Source organism: Salvelinus alpinus, chromosome 2, assembly GCF_045679555.1.
Source record: "Salvelinus alpinus chromosome 2, SLU_Salpinus.1, whole genome shotgun sequence".
NCBI lineage: Eukaryota > Metazoa > Chordata > Actinopteri > Salmoniformes > Salmonidae > Salvelinus > Salvelinus alpinus.
The window spans coordinates 98,379,816-98,396,836 of NC_092087.1; the positions used below are offsets into that span (position 1 = coordinate 98,379,816).

Here is a 17,021-nt window from a genome sequence, read left to right on the forward strand (position 1 = left end):
AGAGACCCAGGTGTGTGGTGGTGGTGTGTACAGGGAGAGAGAGAGACCCAGGTGTGTGTGGTGGTGTGTACAGGGAGAGAGAGAGAGAGACCCAGGTGTGTGTTGGTGTGTTCAGGGAGAGAGAGAGAGACCCAGGTGTGTGGTGGTGTGTTCAGGGAGAGAGAGAGAGACCCAGGTGTGTGGTGGTGTTCAGGGAGAGAGAGAGAGAGACCCAGGTGTGTGGTGGTGTGTTCAGGAGAGAGAGAGAGACCCAGGTGTGTGGTGGTGTGTTCAGGGAGAGAGAGAGAGAGACCCAGGTGTGTGGTGGTGTTCAGGGAGAGAGAGAGAGAGACCCAGGTGTGTGGTGGTGTGTTCAGGGAGAGAGAGAGAGACCCAGGTGTGTGGTGGTGTGTTCAGGGAGGGAGAGAGAGAGACCCAGGTGTGTGGTGGTGTGTTCAGGGAGAGAGAGAGAGAGACCCAGGTGTGTGTGGTGGTGTGTTCAGGGAGAGAGAGAGAGACCCAGGTGTGTGGTGGTGTGTTCAGGGAGAGAGAGAGAGAGACCCAGGTGTGTGGTGGTGTTCAGGGAGAGAGAGAGAGAGACCCAGGTGTGTGGTGGTGTGTTCAGGGAGGGAGAGAGAGAGAGAGAGAGACCCAGGTGTGTGGTGGTGTGTTCAGGGAGAGAGAGAGAGAGACCCAGGTGTGTGCTGGTGTGTTCAGGGAGAGAGAGAGACCCAGGTGTGTGGTGGTGTGTTCAGGGAGGGAGAGAGAGAGAGAGAGACCCAGGTGTGTGGTGGTGTGTTCAGGAGAGAGAGAGAGAGAGAGAGAGAGAGACCCAGGTGTGTGGTGGTGTGTTCAGGGAGAGAGAGATCTATATGGCAGAACTTTCCAGATGGGCTTACAGACAGGAGGAGAGAAACAGAATGGGGGAGAGAGATGGACAAAGAGGGATGGTTGTGAATGGAAAAGTTGACTGGGTAGACGTGCTCTCTCTCTCTCTCTCTCTCTCTCTCCCTTCTCTTCTCTCCCTCTATCTCTTCCTCTCCTCCCTGCGTTTCTTTAATTACTTCCTCCTCCCTCTCCTCATTTCGCTCTGAGCGGCGTGGTATTTATTTAATTAATCCACCCTGAATTTCTTCCCATTTCACCGACTCAACCCACCGCTCACACAAACAGGTTCCCATAAACAACAAACAACTTCTAAATTGATTTTCTTTTCTCACTTCTAAAGTTAATGCTCTCTCCCTCTTGACGCTGTGTGTGTGTGTGTGTGTGTGTGTGTGTGTGTGTGTGTGTGTGTGTGTGTGTGTGTGTGTGTGTGTGTGTGTGTGTGTGTGTGTGTGTGTGGGTGTGTGGGTGGAGTCCTACAACAGGGCTTTCTACTCCAGTCCAGGAGAGATGAGGCTTCTGTTCCAAAAGTTGACATCATTCCAAAATCTCATTCCAAAATCATGGTCATTAATATGGAGTTGGTCCCCCCTTTGCTGCTATAACAACCTCCTCTTCTGGGAAGGCTTTCCACTAGATGTTGGAACATTGCTGCAGGGACTTGCTTCCATTCAGCCACAAGAGCATTAGTGAGGTCGGGCGATTAGGCCTGGCTCGCAGTTGGCATTCCAATTCATCCAAAAGGTGTTCGATGGGGTTGAGGTCAGGGCTCTGTGCAGGCCAGTCAAGTTCTTCCGCACCGATCTCGACAAAAATATTTGTATGGACTTCCCGTTCTGTGAGCTTGTGTGGTCTACCACTTCACGGCTGAGCCGTTGTTGCTCCTAGACGTTTCCACTTCACAATAACAGCACTTACAGTTGACCGGGGAAGCTCTAGCAGGGCTAAAATATGACAAACTGACTTGTTGGAAAGGTGGCATCCTATGACGGTGCCACGTTGAAAGTCACGGAGCTCTTCAGTAAGGCCATTCTACTGCCAATGTTTGTCTATGGAGATTGCATGGCTGTGTGCTCGATTTTATACACCTGTCAGCAACGGGTGAGGCTGAAATAGCCGAATCCACTAATTTGAAGACTTTTCCACATACTGCTGTATATAAACTCAGCAAAGAATAACCGTCCTCTCACTGTCAACTGTGTTTATTTTCAGCAAACTTAACACGTGTAAATATTGGTATGAACATAATAATATTCAACAACTGAGACATAAACTGAACAAGTTCCACAGACATGTGACTAACAGAAATGGAATAATGTGTCCCTGAGCAAAGGGAGGGTCAAAATCAAAAACAGTCAGTATCCGGTGTGGCCACCAGCTGCATTAAGTACTGCAGTGCATCTCCTCCTCATGGACTGCACCAGATTTGCCAGTTCTTGCTGTGAGATGTTACCCCACTCTTCCACTAAGGCACCTGCAGGTTCCCAGACATTTCTGGGGGGGATGGCCCCAGCCCCTCACCCTCCGATCCAACAGGTCCCAGACGTGCTCAATGGGATTGAGATCCGGGCTCTTCGCTGGCCATGGCAGAACACTGACATTCCTGTCTTGCAGGAAATCACGCACAGAATGAGCAGTATGGCTGGTGGCATTGTCATGCTGGAGGGTCATGTCAGGATGAGCCTGCAGGAAGGGTACCACATGAGGGATGAGGATGTCTTCCCTGTAATGCACAGCGTTGAGATTGCTTGCAATGACAACAAGCTCAGTCCGATGATGCTGTGACACACCGCCCCAGACCATGACGGACCCTCCAACTCCAAATTGATCCCGCTCCAGAGTACAGGCCTCGGTGTAACGCTCATTCCTTCGACGATAAACGCGAATCCGACCATCACCCCTGGTGAGACAAAACCGCAACTCATCAGTGAAGAGCACTTTTTTGCCAGTCCTGTCTGGTCCAGCGACGGTGGTTTTGTGCCCATGGGCGACGTTGTTGCCGGTGATGTCTGGTGAGGACCTGCCTTACAACAGGCCTACAACCCCTCAGTCCAGCCTCTCTCAGCCTCTTGCGGACAGTCTGAGCACTGATGGAGGGATTGTGCGTTCCTGGTGTAACTCGGGCAGTTTGTTGTTGCCGTCCTGTACCTGTCCCGCAGGTGTGATGTTGCCATGTACCGGTTCTGTGCAGGTGTTGTTACACGTGGTCTGCCACTGCGAGGACGATCAGCTGTCCGTCCTGTTTCCCTGTAGCTCTGTCTTAGGCGTCTCACAGTACAGACATTGTAATTTTTCTGCAGTCCTCATGCCTCCTTGCAGCACGTTCACGCAGATGAGCAGGGACCCTGGGAATCTTTCTTTTGATGTTTTTCAGAGTTAGTAGAAAAACCTCTTTAGTGTCCTAAGTTTTCGTAACTGGGACCTTAATTGCCTACCGTCTGTAAGCTGTTAGTGTCTTAACGACTGTTCCACAGGTGCATGTTCATTAATTGTTTATGGTTCATTGAACAAGCATGGGAAACAGTGTTTAAACCCTTTACTATGAAGATGTGTGACGTTATTTGGATTATCTTTGAACTGAAAAAGGGACGTTTCTTTTTTTGCTGAGTTTATATATGTAGTGTCCTTCTAACTGACCCCTTCTCCCTGTCTCTTCTCTATCTCTCGTCCTCTCTCTCCTCCAGGCCAGTGGAGGTGTTGTGGGCAGTGGAGGCAGTATGCAGCTGATGGAGACAGACTTCAGTAGAACCCTGAGAGAGATGGTGGACCTCCACCTGCATCACCAGAAGAGCATCCCAGCCTTCCTCTCTGCTGTGACCCTCGACCTCTTCAGCCGGCAGACCACGGTCTGACTTGACCCTCGACCTCTTCAGCCGACAGACCACGGTCTGACTTGACCCTCGACCTCTTCAGCCGACAGACCACGGTCTGACTTGACCCTCGACCTCTTCAGCCGACAGACCACTGTCTGCTGTGACCCTCGACCTCTTCAGCCGGCAGACCACGGTCTGCTGTGACCCTCGACCTCTTCAGCCGACAGACCACGGTCTGACTTGACCCTCGACCTCTTCATCCGGCAGACCACGGTCTGCTGTGACCCTCGACCTCTTCAGCCGACAGACCACGGTCTGACTTGACCCTCGACCTCTTCAGCCGACAGACCACGGTCTGACTTGACCCTCGACCTCTTCAGCCGACAGACCACGGTCTGACTTGACCCTCGACCTCTTCAGCCGACAGATCACGGTCTGACTTGACCCTCGACCTCTTCAGCCGGCAGACCACGGTCTGACTTGACCCTCGACCTCTTCAGCCGACAGACCACGGTCTGACTTGACCCTCGACCTCTTCAGCCGGCAGACCACGGTCTGACTTGACCCTCGACCTCTTCAGCCGACAGACCACGGTCTGACTTGACCCTCGACCTCTTCAGCCGACAGACCACGGTCTGACTTGACCCTCGACCTCTTCAGCCGACAGACCACGGTCTGCTGTGACCCTCGACCTCTTCAGCCGACAGACCACGGTCTGACTTGACCCTCGACCTCTTAAGCCGACAGACCACGTTCTAACTTGACCCTCGACCTCTTCAGCCGACAGACCACGGTCTGACTTGACCCTCGACCTCTTCATCCGGCAGACCACGGTCTGCTGTGACCCTCGACCTCTTCAGCCGACAGACCACGGTCTGACTTGACCCTCGACCTCTTCAGCCGACAGACCACGGTCTGACTTGACCCTCGACCTCTTCAGCCGACAGACCACGGTCTGACTTGACCCTCGACCTCTTCAGCCGACAGATCACGGTCTGACTTGACCCTCGACCTCTTCAGCCGGCAGACCACGGTCTGACTTGACCCTCGACCTCTTCAGCCGACAGACGACGGTCTGACTTGACCCTCGACCTCTTCAGCCGGCAGACCACGGTCTGACTTGACCCTCGACCTCTTCAGCCGACAGACCACGGTCTGACTTGACCCTCGACCTCTTCAGCCGACAGACCACGGTCTGACTTGACCCTCGACCTCTTCAGCCGACAGACCACGGTCTGCTGTGACCCTCGACCTCTTCAGCCGACAGACCACGGTCTGACTTGACCCTCGACCTCTTAAGCCGACAGACCACGTTCTAACTTGACCCTCGACCTCTTCAGCCGACAGACCACGGTCTGACTTGACCCTCGACCTCTTCAGCCGACAGACCACGGTCTGACTTGACCCTCGACCTCTTCAGCCGACAGACCACGGTCTGACTTGACCCTCGACCTCTTCAGCCGACAGACCACGGTCTGACTTGACCCTCGACCTCTTCAGCCGACAGACCACGGTCTGACTTGACCCTCGACCTCTTCAGCCGACAGAACACGGTCTGACTTGACCCTCGACCTCTTCAGCCGACAGACCACGGTCTGACTTGACCCCCCGGGGTTGAGGGTATCCTGTGATGTTATATGACCTGTGACCTCATTGTTTGACATGTGATGTCATTGCCTTGACCTCTTCACATAAGGGTTAGGATTGGGGGAGGGGACGCTGATCCTAGATCTGTCATTGTTGTCTGACCTGTTATGTCGTCATGTGACCTATGACCTCACTATCTGACCTGTGATGTCATGGTCTGACTCACACAGCTGTGCGATGGACTCTGATGATAATAATATAGAGTTGAATAAAGGGAGTCGCTGTCTAGACTTACGTCAATTCTCTTAGTCTGTCACAAATGGCACCCTATTCCCTATATAGTGCACTACAAGAGCCTGAAGGTAGTGCACTATATAGGGATTAGGGTGACAGCCTGTGTCTTTATATAGTGTGATCTCTGTAACCTTCAGTCAGGTGTTCTGTTATTGTTTCACTACTTCCTGTGTCTTTATATAGTGTGATCTCTGTAACCTTCAGTCAGGTGTTCTGTTATTGTTTCACTACTTCCTGTGTCTTTATATAGTGTGATCTCTGTAACCTTCAGTCAGGTGTTCTGTTATTGTTTCACTACTTCCTGTGTCTTTATATAGTGTGATCTCTGTAACCTTCAGTCAGGTGTTCTGTTATTGTTTCACTACTTCCTGTGTCTTTATATAGTGTGATCTCTGTAACCTTCAGTCAGGTGTGCTGTTATTGTTTCACTACTTCCTGTGTCTTTATATAGTGTGATCTCTGTAACCTTCAGTCAGGTGTTCTGTTATTGTTTCACTACTCCCTGTGTCTTTATATAGTGTGATCTCTGTAAACTTCAGTCAGGTGTTCTGTTATTGTTTCACTACTTCCTGTGTCTTTATATAGTGTGATCTCTGTAACCTTCAGTCAGGTGTTCTGTTATTGTTTCACTACTTCCTGTGTCTTTATATAGTGTGATCTCTGTAACCTTCAGTCAGGTGTTCTGTTATTGTTTCACTACTTCCTGTGTCTTTATATAGTGTGATCTCTGTAACCTTCAGTCAGGTGTTCTGTTATTGTTTCACTACTTCCTGTGTTGATCTTTGCTCCAAAGCTGTTGTTTTTCTGCAGAAGGTTCATATGGCTTCATGTTGGACACACAGCCGAATGTCATTTTAAACAGCGACACACAACTATCATCTTGTCATTTTAAACAGCGACACACAACTATCATCTTGTTATTTTAAACAGCGACACACAACTATCATCTTGTTATTTTAAACAGCGACACACAACTATCATCTTGTCATTTTCTTGTAAATGGAAAGCAGCGGAAAAGGTCTAACCTGAATGAGTTGATTTGTCATTAGAACAAACAGCTTTATTACTTCCTGCCTCTTAGTTTGTTTTGTTTTCTGAATCCCATTTCTGAACAGAAATAGAAACGCAACATGTCAAGTATTTAGTAAACATTTCTCTACCGTAAGCCGCGATGTCGTTTTAGAGAATTTGTCAGTACGTCCAACCGGCCTCACAACCGCAGACCGCGTGTAACCACGCCGGACCAGGACCTCCACATCCGGCTTCTTCACCTGCAGGATCGTCTGAGACCAGCCGCCCGGACAGCTTATTAAACTGAGGAGTATTTCTGTCTGTAAGGAATTACTTTTGTGGGGTAAAACTCATTCTGATTGGCTGGCCTGGCTCCCCAATGGTTGGCTGAATGTTATTTCAGACGTGAATTGGGTTAATAAATAACTAATCTAACTAGACGTGTTTGTCCGTGTGTGAGGTGTGAGGTGGGGTGAGGTGAGGTGGGGTGAGGTGTAAGGTGAGGGGTGGGGTGAGGTGTAAGGTGGGGTGAGGTGTAAGGTGAGGTGTAAGGTGAGGGGTGGGGTGAGGTGAGGTGTGGGGTGAGGTGAGGTGTGGGGTGAGGTGTGTGGTGAGGTGAGGTGAGGGGAGGGGTGGGGTGAGGTGTGGGGTGAGGTGTGGTGTGAGGTGAGGTTTACTCTCCCTCTTTCTCTGAATAGCTGGTGAGCTACACTGAGGTTTGGGTTAGCTGGTGAGCTACACTGAGGTTTGGGTTAGCTGGCGAGCTACGCTGAGGTTTGGGTTAGCTAGTGAGCTACGCTGAGGTTTGGGTTAGGTTTGGGTTAGCTAGCGAGCTACACTGAGGTTTGGGTTAGCTGGCGAGCTACACTGAGGTTTGGGTTAGCTGGCGAGCTACGCTTAGGTTTGGGTTAGCTAGCGAGCTACACTGAGGTTTGGGTTAGCTGGCGAGCTACACTGAGGTTTGGGCTAGGTTTGGGTTAGCTAGCGAGCTACACTGAGGTTTGGGTTAGCTGGCGAGCTACACTGAGGTTTGGGTTAGCTGGCGAGCTACACTGAGGTTTGGGTTAGCTGGCGAGCTACGCTTAGGTTTGGGTTAGCTAGCGAGCTACACTGAGGTTTGGGTTAGCTGGCGAGCTACACTGAGGTTTGGGTTAGCTGGCGAGCTACGCTTAGGTTTGGGTTAGCTAGCGAGCTACACTGAGGTTTGGGTTAGCTGGCGAGCTACACTGAGGTTTGGGCTAGGTTTGGGTTAGCTAGCGAGCTACACTGAGGTTTGGGTTAGCTGGCGAGCTACACTGAGGTTTGGGTTAGCTGGCGAGCTACACTGAGGTTTGGGTTAGCTGGCGAGCTACACTGAGGTTTGGGTTAGGTTTGGGTTAGCTAGCGAGCTACACTGAGGTTTGGGTTAGCTGGCTAGCTACACTGATGTTTAGGTAAGCTGGCGAGCTACCCTGAGGTTTGGGTTAGGTTTGGGTTAGCTGGCGAGCTACACTGAGGTTTGGGTTAGCTGGCGAGCTACACTGAGGTTTGGGTTAGGTTTGGGTTAGCTGGCGAGCTACACTGAGGTTTGGGTTAGCTGGCGAGCTACAATGAGGTTTGAGTTAGCTGGTGAGCTACACTGAGGTTTGGGTTAGGTTTGGGTTAGCTGACGAGCTACACTGAGGTTTGGGATAGCTGGCGAGCTACACTGAGGTTTGGGATAGCTGGCGAGCTACGCTGAGGTTTGGGATAGCTGGCGAGCTACGCTGAGGTTTGGGTTAGGTTTGGGTTAGCTGACGAGCTACACTGAGGTTTGGGTTAGCTGGCGAGCTACGCTGAGGTTTGGGTTAGCTGGCGAGCTACACTGAGGTTTGGGTTAGCTAGCGAGCTACACTGAGGTGTGGGTTAGCTAGCGAGCTACACTGAGGTTTGGGTTAGCTGGCGAGCTACACTGAGGTTTGGTTAGCTGGCGAGCTACACTGAGGTTTGGGTTAGCTGGCGAGCTACACTGAGGTTTGGGTTAGCTAGCGAGCTACACTGAGGTTTGGGTTAGCTGGCGAGCTACGCTGAGGTTTGGGATAGCTGGCGAGCTACACTGAGGTTTGGGTTAGCTGGCGAGCTACACTGAGGTTTGGGATAGCTGGCGAGCTACACTGAGGTTTGGGTTAGCTGGCGAGCTACGCTGAGGTTTGGGTACTCCCTCTCTCTTAACTTTCCCTCTCTTTACTCCCTCTCTCGTACTCTCCCTCTCTCTTACTCTCCCTCTCTCTTACTCTCTCTTTCTTTACTCTCTCTCTCTTTACACTCCCTTTCTTTACTCTCTCTCTTACTCTCTCTCGCTTTACTCTCCCTCTCTTTACTCTCCCTCTCTTTACTCTCTCTCTCTTTACTCTCCCTCTCTTTACTTTCCCTCTCATTACTCTCTCTCTTTACTCTCCCTCTCTTTACTCTTTCTCTCTTTACTCTCCCTCTCTTTACTCTCCCTCTTTACTCTCTCTCTCTTTACTCTCTCTCTCTTTACTCTCTCTCTCTTTACTCTCTCTTTACTCTCTCTCTCTCTTTACTCTCCCTCTCTTTACTCACTCTCTCTTTACTCTCTCTCTCTTTACTTTCCCTCTCATTACTCTCTCTCTTTACTCTCCCTCTCTTTACTCTCCCTCTCTTTACTCACTCTCTCTTTACTCTCTCTCTCTCTTTACTTTCTCTCTTTACTCTCTCTCTCTTTACTCTATCTCTCTTTACTCTCCCTCTCATTACTCCTCTCTCTTTTCTCTCTTTCTCTTTCTCTCTTTACTCTTTCTCTCTTTACTCTCCCTCTCTTTACTCTCTCTCTCTTTACTCTCCCTCTCTTTACTCTCTCTCTCTTTACTCTCCCTCTCTTTACTCTCCCTCTCTTTACTCTCCCTCTCTTTACTCTCCCTCTCTTTACTCACTCTCTCTTTACTCTCTCTCTCTCTTTACTTTCTCTCTTTACTCTCTCTCTCTTTACTCTATCTCTCTTTACTCTCCCTCTTTACTCTCTCTCTCTTTACTCTATCTCTCTTTACTCTCCCTCTCATTACTCTCTCTCTTTACTCTCCCTCTCTTTCTCTCTTTACTCTCTCTCTCTTTACTCTCTCTCTCTTTACTCTCCCTCTCTTTACTCTCCCGTTTCCTTTTTCCTTTTTTCCTCTACTTTTAAGAGACGTTTTCTTTTTGGTGTCATTTCCCTCTGGGATGTCCTGCCCTCTACAGACGGATAGTATTGATGTATTTCACCTTTATTTAACCAGGAAGGCCAGTTGAGAACAAGTTCTCATTTGTAACTGCGACCTGGCCAAGATAAAGCAAAGCAGTTTGCCACAGACAACAACACAGAGGATAAAGGTGTATAAAGAGATTCCAGGTCTCTGAATCATTCTGGAAGATGAACACAGCTTTATTATTATTTTATTGTTCTCTCTTTTCATCAGTTTTCCTCCTCCTCATCCTCCTCCTCTCCTGCTGTGGTGGGATTACCTCGCTGTGTGATGTCATTTTAGATTTAAAACTAATGTAATACTTCTTCTTGGAAAATACAGTTTCCAGTGAAACGTCTAGGAGGGCCGTATTGAACATATATATATAGCGGTTTACGTTTTATGGTTGAAGTATAGTGGAGTGTGTGTGTGTGTGTGTTTGTCTGAAGATTGCGTAAATACTATTATCAGAAGTAGGTTGGGACGTTCTCGATGTCTGGCCCTCTATTCCCTATCAAATCAAATCAAGCTTATTTTATATAGCCCTTCGTACATCAGCTAATATCTCGAAGTGCTGTACAGAAACCCAGCCTAAAACCCCAAACAGCAAGCAATGCAGGTGTAGAAGCACGGTGGCTAGGAAAAACTCCCTAGAAAGGCCAAAACCTAGGAAGAAACCTAGAGAGGAACCAGGCTATGAGGGGTGGCTAGTCCTCTTCTGGCTGTGCCGGGTGGAGATTATAACAGAACATGGCCAAGATGTTCATAAGTGGTCAAATAATGGTCAAATAATAATCAGGAATAAATGTCAGTTGGCTTTTCATAGCCGATCATTAAGAGTTGAAAGCAGCAGGTCTGGGACAGGTAGGGGTTCCATAACCGCAGGCAGAACAGTTGAAACTGGAACAGCAGCAAGGCCAGGTGGACTGGGGACAGCAAGGAGTCATCATGCCCGGTAGTCCTGACGTATGGTCCTAGGGCTCAGGTTCTCCGAGAGAGAGAAAGAAAGAGAGAAGGAGAGAATTAGAGAGCACATACTTAAATTCACACAGGACACTGGATAAGACAGAAGTACTCCAGATATAACCAACTGACCCTAGCCCCCCGACACAAACTACTGCAGCATAAATACTGGAGGCTGAGACAGGAGGGGTCAGGAGACACTGTGGTCCCATCCGATGATACCCCCGGACAGGGCCAAACAGGAAGGATATAACCCCACCCACTTTGCCAAAGCACAGCCCCCGCACCACTAGAGGGATATCTTCAACCACCAACTTACAATCCTGAGACAAGGCCGAGTATAGCCCACAAAGATCTCCACCACAGCACAAACCAAGGGGGGGCGCCAACCCAGACAGGAAGATCACGTCAGTAACTCAACCCACTCAAGTGACGCACCCCTCCTAGGGACGGCATGAAAGAGCACCAGTAAGCCAGTCACTCAGCCCCTGTAATAGGGTTAGAGGCAGAGAATCCCAGTGGAGAGAGGGGAACCGGCCAGGCAGAGACAGCAAGGGCGGTTCGTTGCTCCAGAGCCTTTCCGTTCACCTTCACACTCCTGGGCCAGACTACACTCAATCATATGACCTACTGAAGAGATAAGTCTTCAGTAAAGACTTAAAGGTTGAGACCGAGTCTGCGTCTCTCACATGGGTAGGCAGACCGTTCCATAAAAATGGAGATCTATAGGAGAAAGCCCTGCCTCCAGCTGTTTGCTTAGAAATTCTAGGGACAATTAGGAGGCCTGCGTCTTGTGACCGTAGCGTATGTGTAGGTATGTACGGCAGGACCAACTCGGAAAGATAGGTAGGAGCAAGCCCATGTAACGCTTTATAGGTTAACAGTAAAACCTTGAAATCAGCCCTTGCCTTAACAGGAAGCCAGTGTAGGGAAGCTAGCACTGGAGTAATATGATCAAATTTCTTGGTTCTAGTCAGGATTCTAGCAGCCGTATTTAGCACTAACTGAAGTTTATTTAGTGCTTTATCCGGGTAGCCGGAAAGTAGAGCATTGCAGTAGTCTAACCTAGAAGTAACAAATGCATGGATTAATTTTTCTGCATAATTTTTGGACAGAAAATTTCTGGTTTTTGCAATGTTACGTAGATGGAAAAAAGCTGTCCTTGAAACAGTCTTGATATGTTCGTCAAAAGAGAGATCAGGGTCAAGAGTAACGCCGAGGTCCTTCACAGTTTTATTTGAGACGACTTTACAACCATCAAGATTAATTGTCAGATTTAACAGAAGATCTCTTTGTTTCTTGGGACCTAGAACAAGCATCTCTGTTTTGTCCGAGTTTAAAAGTAGAAAGTTTTCAGCCATCCACTTCCTTATGTCTGAAACGCAGGCTTCTAGCGAGGGCAATTTTGGGGCTTCACCATGTTTCATTGAAATTTCATTGAAATGTACAGCTGTGTGTCATCCGCATAGCAGTGAAAGTTAACATTATGTTTTCGAATAACATCCCCAAGAGGTAAAATATATAGTGAAAACAATAGTGGTCCTAAAACGGAACCTTGAGGAACACCGAAATGTACAGTTGATTTGTCAGAGGACAAACCATTCACAGAGACAAACTGATATCTTTCCGACAGATAAGATCTAAACCAGGGCAGAACTTGTCCGTGTAGACCAATTTGGGTTTCCAGTCTCTCCAAAAGAATGTGGTGATCGATGGTGTCAAAGGCAGCACTAAGGTCTAATAGCACGAGGACAGATGCAGAGCCTCGGTCTGACGCCATTAAAAGGTAATTTACCACCTTCACAAGTGCAGTCTCAGTGCTATGATGGGGTCTAAAACCAGACTGAAGCATTTCGTATACATTGTTTGTCTTCAGGAAGGCAGTGAGTTGCTGCGCAACAGCTTTTTCTAAAATTTTTGAGAGGAATGGAAGATTCGATATAGGCCAATAGTTTTTTATATTTTCCGGGTCAAGGTTTGGCTTTTTCAAGAGAGGCTTTATTACTGCTACTTTTAGTGAGTTTGGTACACATCCGGTGGATAGAGAGCCGTTTATTATGTTCAACATAGGAGGGCCAAGCACATGAAGCAGCTCTTTCAGTAGTTTAGTTGGAATAGGATCCAGTATGCAGCTTGAAGGTTTAGAGGCCATGATTATTTTCATCATTGTGTCAAGAGATATAGTACTAAAACACTTAAGTGTCTCTCCCGATCCCAGGCCCTGGCGGAGCTGTGCAGATCCAGGACAGCTAAGCCCTGGAGGAATACGCAGATTTAAAGAGGAGTCCGTAATTTGCTTTCTAATGATCATGATCTTTTCCTCAAAGAAGTTCATGAATTTATTACTGCTGAAGTGAAAGCCATCCTCTCTTGGGGAATGCTGCTTTTTAGTTAGCTTTGCAACAGTATCAAAAAGAAATTTTGGATTGTTCTTGTTTTCCTCAATTAAGTTGGAAAAGTAGGATGATCGAGCAGCAGTGAGGGTTCTTCGATACTGCACGGTACTGTCTTTCCAAGCTAGTCGGAAGACTTCCAGTTTGGTGTGGCGCCATTTCCGTTCCAATTTTCTGGAAGCTTGCTTCAGACCTCTGGTATTTTCTGTATACCAGGGAGCTAGTTTCTTATGACAAATGTTTTTCGTTTTTAGGGGTGCAACTGCATCTAGGGTATTGCGCAAGGTTAAATTGAGTTCCTCAGTTAGGTGGTTAACTGATTTTTGTCCTCTGACGTCCTTGGGTAGGCAGAAGGAGTCTGGAAGGGCATCAAGGAATTTTTGTGTTGTCTGAGAATTTATAGCACGACTTTTGATGCTCCTTGGTTGGGGTCTGAGCAGATTATTTGTTGCGATTGCAAACGTAATAAAAAAAAAATATATATATATATATATATATATACAGTGGGGAGAACAAGTATTTGATACACTGACAATTTTGCAGGTTTTCCTACTTACAAAGCATGTAGAGGTCTGTAATTTTTATCATAGGTACACTTCAACTGTGAGAGAAGGAATCTAAAACAAAAATCCAGAAAATCACATTGTATGATTTTTAATTAATTAATTTGCATTTTATTGCATGACATAAGTATTTGATACATCAGAAAAGCAGAACTGAATATTTGGTACAGAAACCTTAGTTTGCAATTACAGAGATCATACGTTTCCTGTAGTTCTTGACCAGGTTTGCACACACTGCAGCAGGGATTTTGGCCCACTCCTCCATACAGACCTTCTCCAGATCCTTCAGGTTTCGGGGCTGTCGCTGGGCAATACGGACTTTCGGCTCCCTCCAAAGATTTTCTATTGGGTTCAGGTCTGGAGACTGGCTAGGCCACTCCAGGACCTTGAGATGCTTCTTACGGAGCCACTCCTTAGTTGCCCTGGCTGTGTGTTTCGGGTCGTTGTCATGCTGGAAGACCCAGCCACGACCCATCTTCAATGCTCTTACTGAGGGAAGGAGGTTGTTGGTCAAGATCTCGCGATACATGGCCCCATCCATCCTCCCTTCAATACGGTGCAGTCGTCCTGTCCCCTTTGCAGAAAAGCATCCCCAAAGAATGATGTTTCCACCTCCATGCTTCACGGTTGGGATGGTGTTCTTGGGGTTGTACTCATCCTTCTATTCCTCCAAACACGGCGAGTGGAGTTTAGAGCAAAAAGCTCTATTTTTGTCTCATCAGACCACATGACCTTCTCCCATTCCTCCTCTGGATCATCCAGATGGTCATTGGCAAACTTCAGACGGGCCTGGACATGCGCTGGCTTGAGCAGGGGGACCTTGCGTGCGCTGCAGGATTTTAATCCATGACGGCGTAGTGTGTTACTAATGGTTTTCTTTGAGACTGTGGTCCCAGCTCTCTTCAGGTCATTGACCAGGTCCTGCCGTGTAGTTCTGGGCTGATCCCTCACATTCCTCATGATCATTGATGCCCCACGAGGTGAGATCTTGCATGGAGCCCCAGACCGAGGGTGATTGACCGTCATCTTGAACTTCTTCCATTTTCTAATAATTGTGCCAACAGTTGTTGCCTTCTCACCAAGCTGCTTGGCTATTGTCCTGTAGCCCATACCAGCCTTGTACAGGTCTACAATTTATCCCTGATGTCCTTACACAGCTCTCTGGTCTTGGCCATTGTGGAGAGGTTGGAGTCTGTTTGATTGAGTGTGTGGACAGGTGTCTTTTATACAGGTAACGAGTTCAAACAGGTGCAGTTAATACAGGTAATGAGTGGAGAACAGGAGGGCTTCTTAAAGAAAAACTAACAGGTCTGTGAGAGCCGGAATTCTTACTGGTTGGTAGGTGATCAAATACTTATGTCATGCAATAAAATGCAAATTAATTACTTAAAAATCATACAATGTGATTTTCTGGATTTTTGTTTTAGATTCCGTCTCTCACAGTTGAAGTGTACCTATGATAAAAATGATAGACCTCTACATGCTTTGTAAGTAGGAAAACCTGCAAAATCGGCAGTGTATCAAATACTTGTTCTCCCCACTGTATATATATAGTTCATTACCTATAGGGGACAGGAAGCCATATGGAATATACTCAACGTTCTCAATGGTGACGGAACGCTGGTGGGGCTTGTCGTCATTGGATACGAAGCTGTGTCTGGGTGTGAGTGTCGTGCCTGGACCGATAATTGATGAATTAGAATCATTGATTGGCTAGAGAGAAACAATCACCTGGTGTCACACCTCGATCTATACTGATTAGGGTGGGGGGAAGGGTGTGTGTGTGTGTGTGTGTGTGTGTGTGTGTGTGTGTGTGTGTGTGTGTGTGTGTGTGTGTGTGTGTGTGTGTGTGTGTGTGTGTGTGTGTGTGTGTGTGTGTGTGTGTGTGTGTGTGTGTGTGTGTGTGTGTGTGTGTCATTGATTGGCTAGAGAGAGAGACAGAGAAGCTCAAGTAGGGCCCGACTCAGGAAATCTATTCCTTTTTTTTGCATTTTGATTGAAGCCCTTTCACTAGTGTGTGTTCAGACTTACCGTATGCAGGTGCGTAACGGGCGTTTGCAGGTGCGTAACGGGCGTTTGCAGGTGTGGCTCCCGTCCGTGCACTGAATGCATTTGATTTAACCTGCTGAAATCCCTCCCACTTGCTGGTCAACCGATTGTTTTCTTGTGGAGTTTTCATTTAATGGGGTTTTCAGTACATTTATCCAAAGCCATTCCTTAACTACAGTGAGCCTCAGGCTCCAGGTTTAAACTGCTAAATATGGTCTGAACCGTGCTCCAGGTTTAAACTGCTAAACATGGTCTGAACCGTGCTCCAGGCTCCAGGTTTAAACTGCTAAATATGGTCTGAACCGTGCTCCAGGTTTAAACTGCTAAACATGGTCTGAACCGTGCTCCAGGCTCCAGGTTTAAACTGCTAAATATGGTCTGAACCGTGCTCCAGGTTTATACTGCTAAACATGGTCTGAACCGTGCTCCAGGCTCCAGGTTTAAACTGCTAAACATGGTCTGAACCGTGCTCCAGGTTTAAACTGCTAAACATGGTCTGAACCGTGCTCCAGGCTCCAGGTTTAAACTGCTAAACATGGTCTGAACCGTGCTCCAGGTTTATACTGCTAAACATGGTCTGAACCGTGCTCCAGGCTCCAGGTTTATACTGCTAAACATGGTCTGAACCGTGCTCCAGGTTTAAACTGCTAAATATGGTCTGAACCGTGCTCCAGGCTCCAGGTTTAAACTGCTAAACATGGTCTGAACCGTGCTCCAGGCTCCAGGTTTAAACTGCTAAACATGGTCTGAACCGTGCTCCAGGTTTATACTGCTAAATATGGTCTGAACCGTGCTCCAGGCTCCAGGTTTAAACTGCTAAACATGGTCTGAACCGTGCTCCAGGCTCCAGGTTTATACTGCTAAACATGGTCTGAACCGTGCTCCAGGCTCCAGGTTTATACTGCTAAACATGGTATGAACCGTGCTCCAGGCTCCAGGTTTAAACTGCTAAATATGGTCTGAACCGTGCTCCAGGCTCCAGGTTTAAACTGCTAAATATGGTCTGAACCGTGCTCCAGGCTCCAGGTTTATACTGCTAAACATGGTCTGAACCGTGCTCCAGGCTCCAGGTTTAAACTGCTAAACATGGTCTGAACCGTGCTCCAGGCTCCAGGTTTATACTGCTAAACATGGTCTGAACCGTGCTCCAGGCTCCAGGTTTAAACTGCTAAACATGGTCTGAACCGTGCTCCAGGCTCGACGTTTATACTGCTAAACATGGTCTGAACCGTGCTCCAGGTTTATACTGCTAAACATGGTCTGAACCGTGCTCCAGGTTTAAACTGC

The 17,021-nt window shown here is 47.9% G+C and overlaps 1 protein-coding gene across 6 annotated transcripts in view; it reads left to right on the forward strand.

The window, feature by feature from the left end:
• The window catches only part of LOC139568371 (mitotic spindle assembly checkpoint protein MAD1-like), a 122,202-nt gene extending 115,198 nt beyond the window's left edge, over positions 1–7,004 (forward strand). For all 6 annotated transcript variants that reach the window (XM_071390148.1, XM_071390149.1, XM_071390150.1 and 3 more), the window contains one exon: positions 3,549–7,004. In XM_071390148.1, the coding sequence (XP_071246249.1) occupies positions 3,549–3,716 (168 nt within the window). In that variant the 3' untranslated portion in view covers positions 3,717–7,004. The remainder of the gene's footprint in view (positions 1–3,548) is intronic.
• Positions 7,005–17,021: the final 10,017 nt, after the last annotated feature.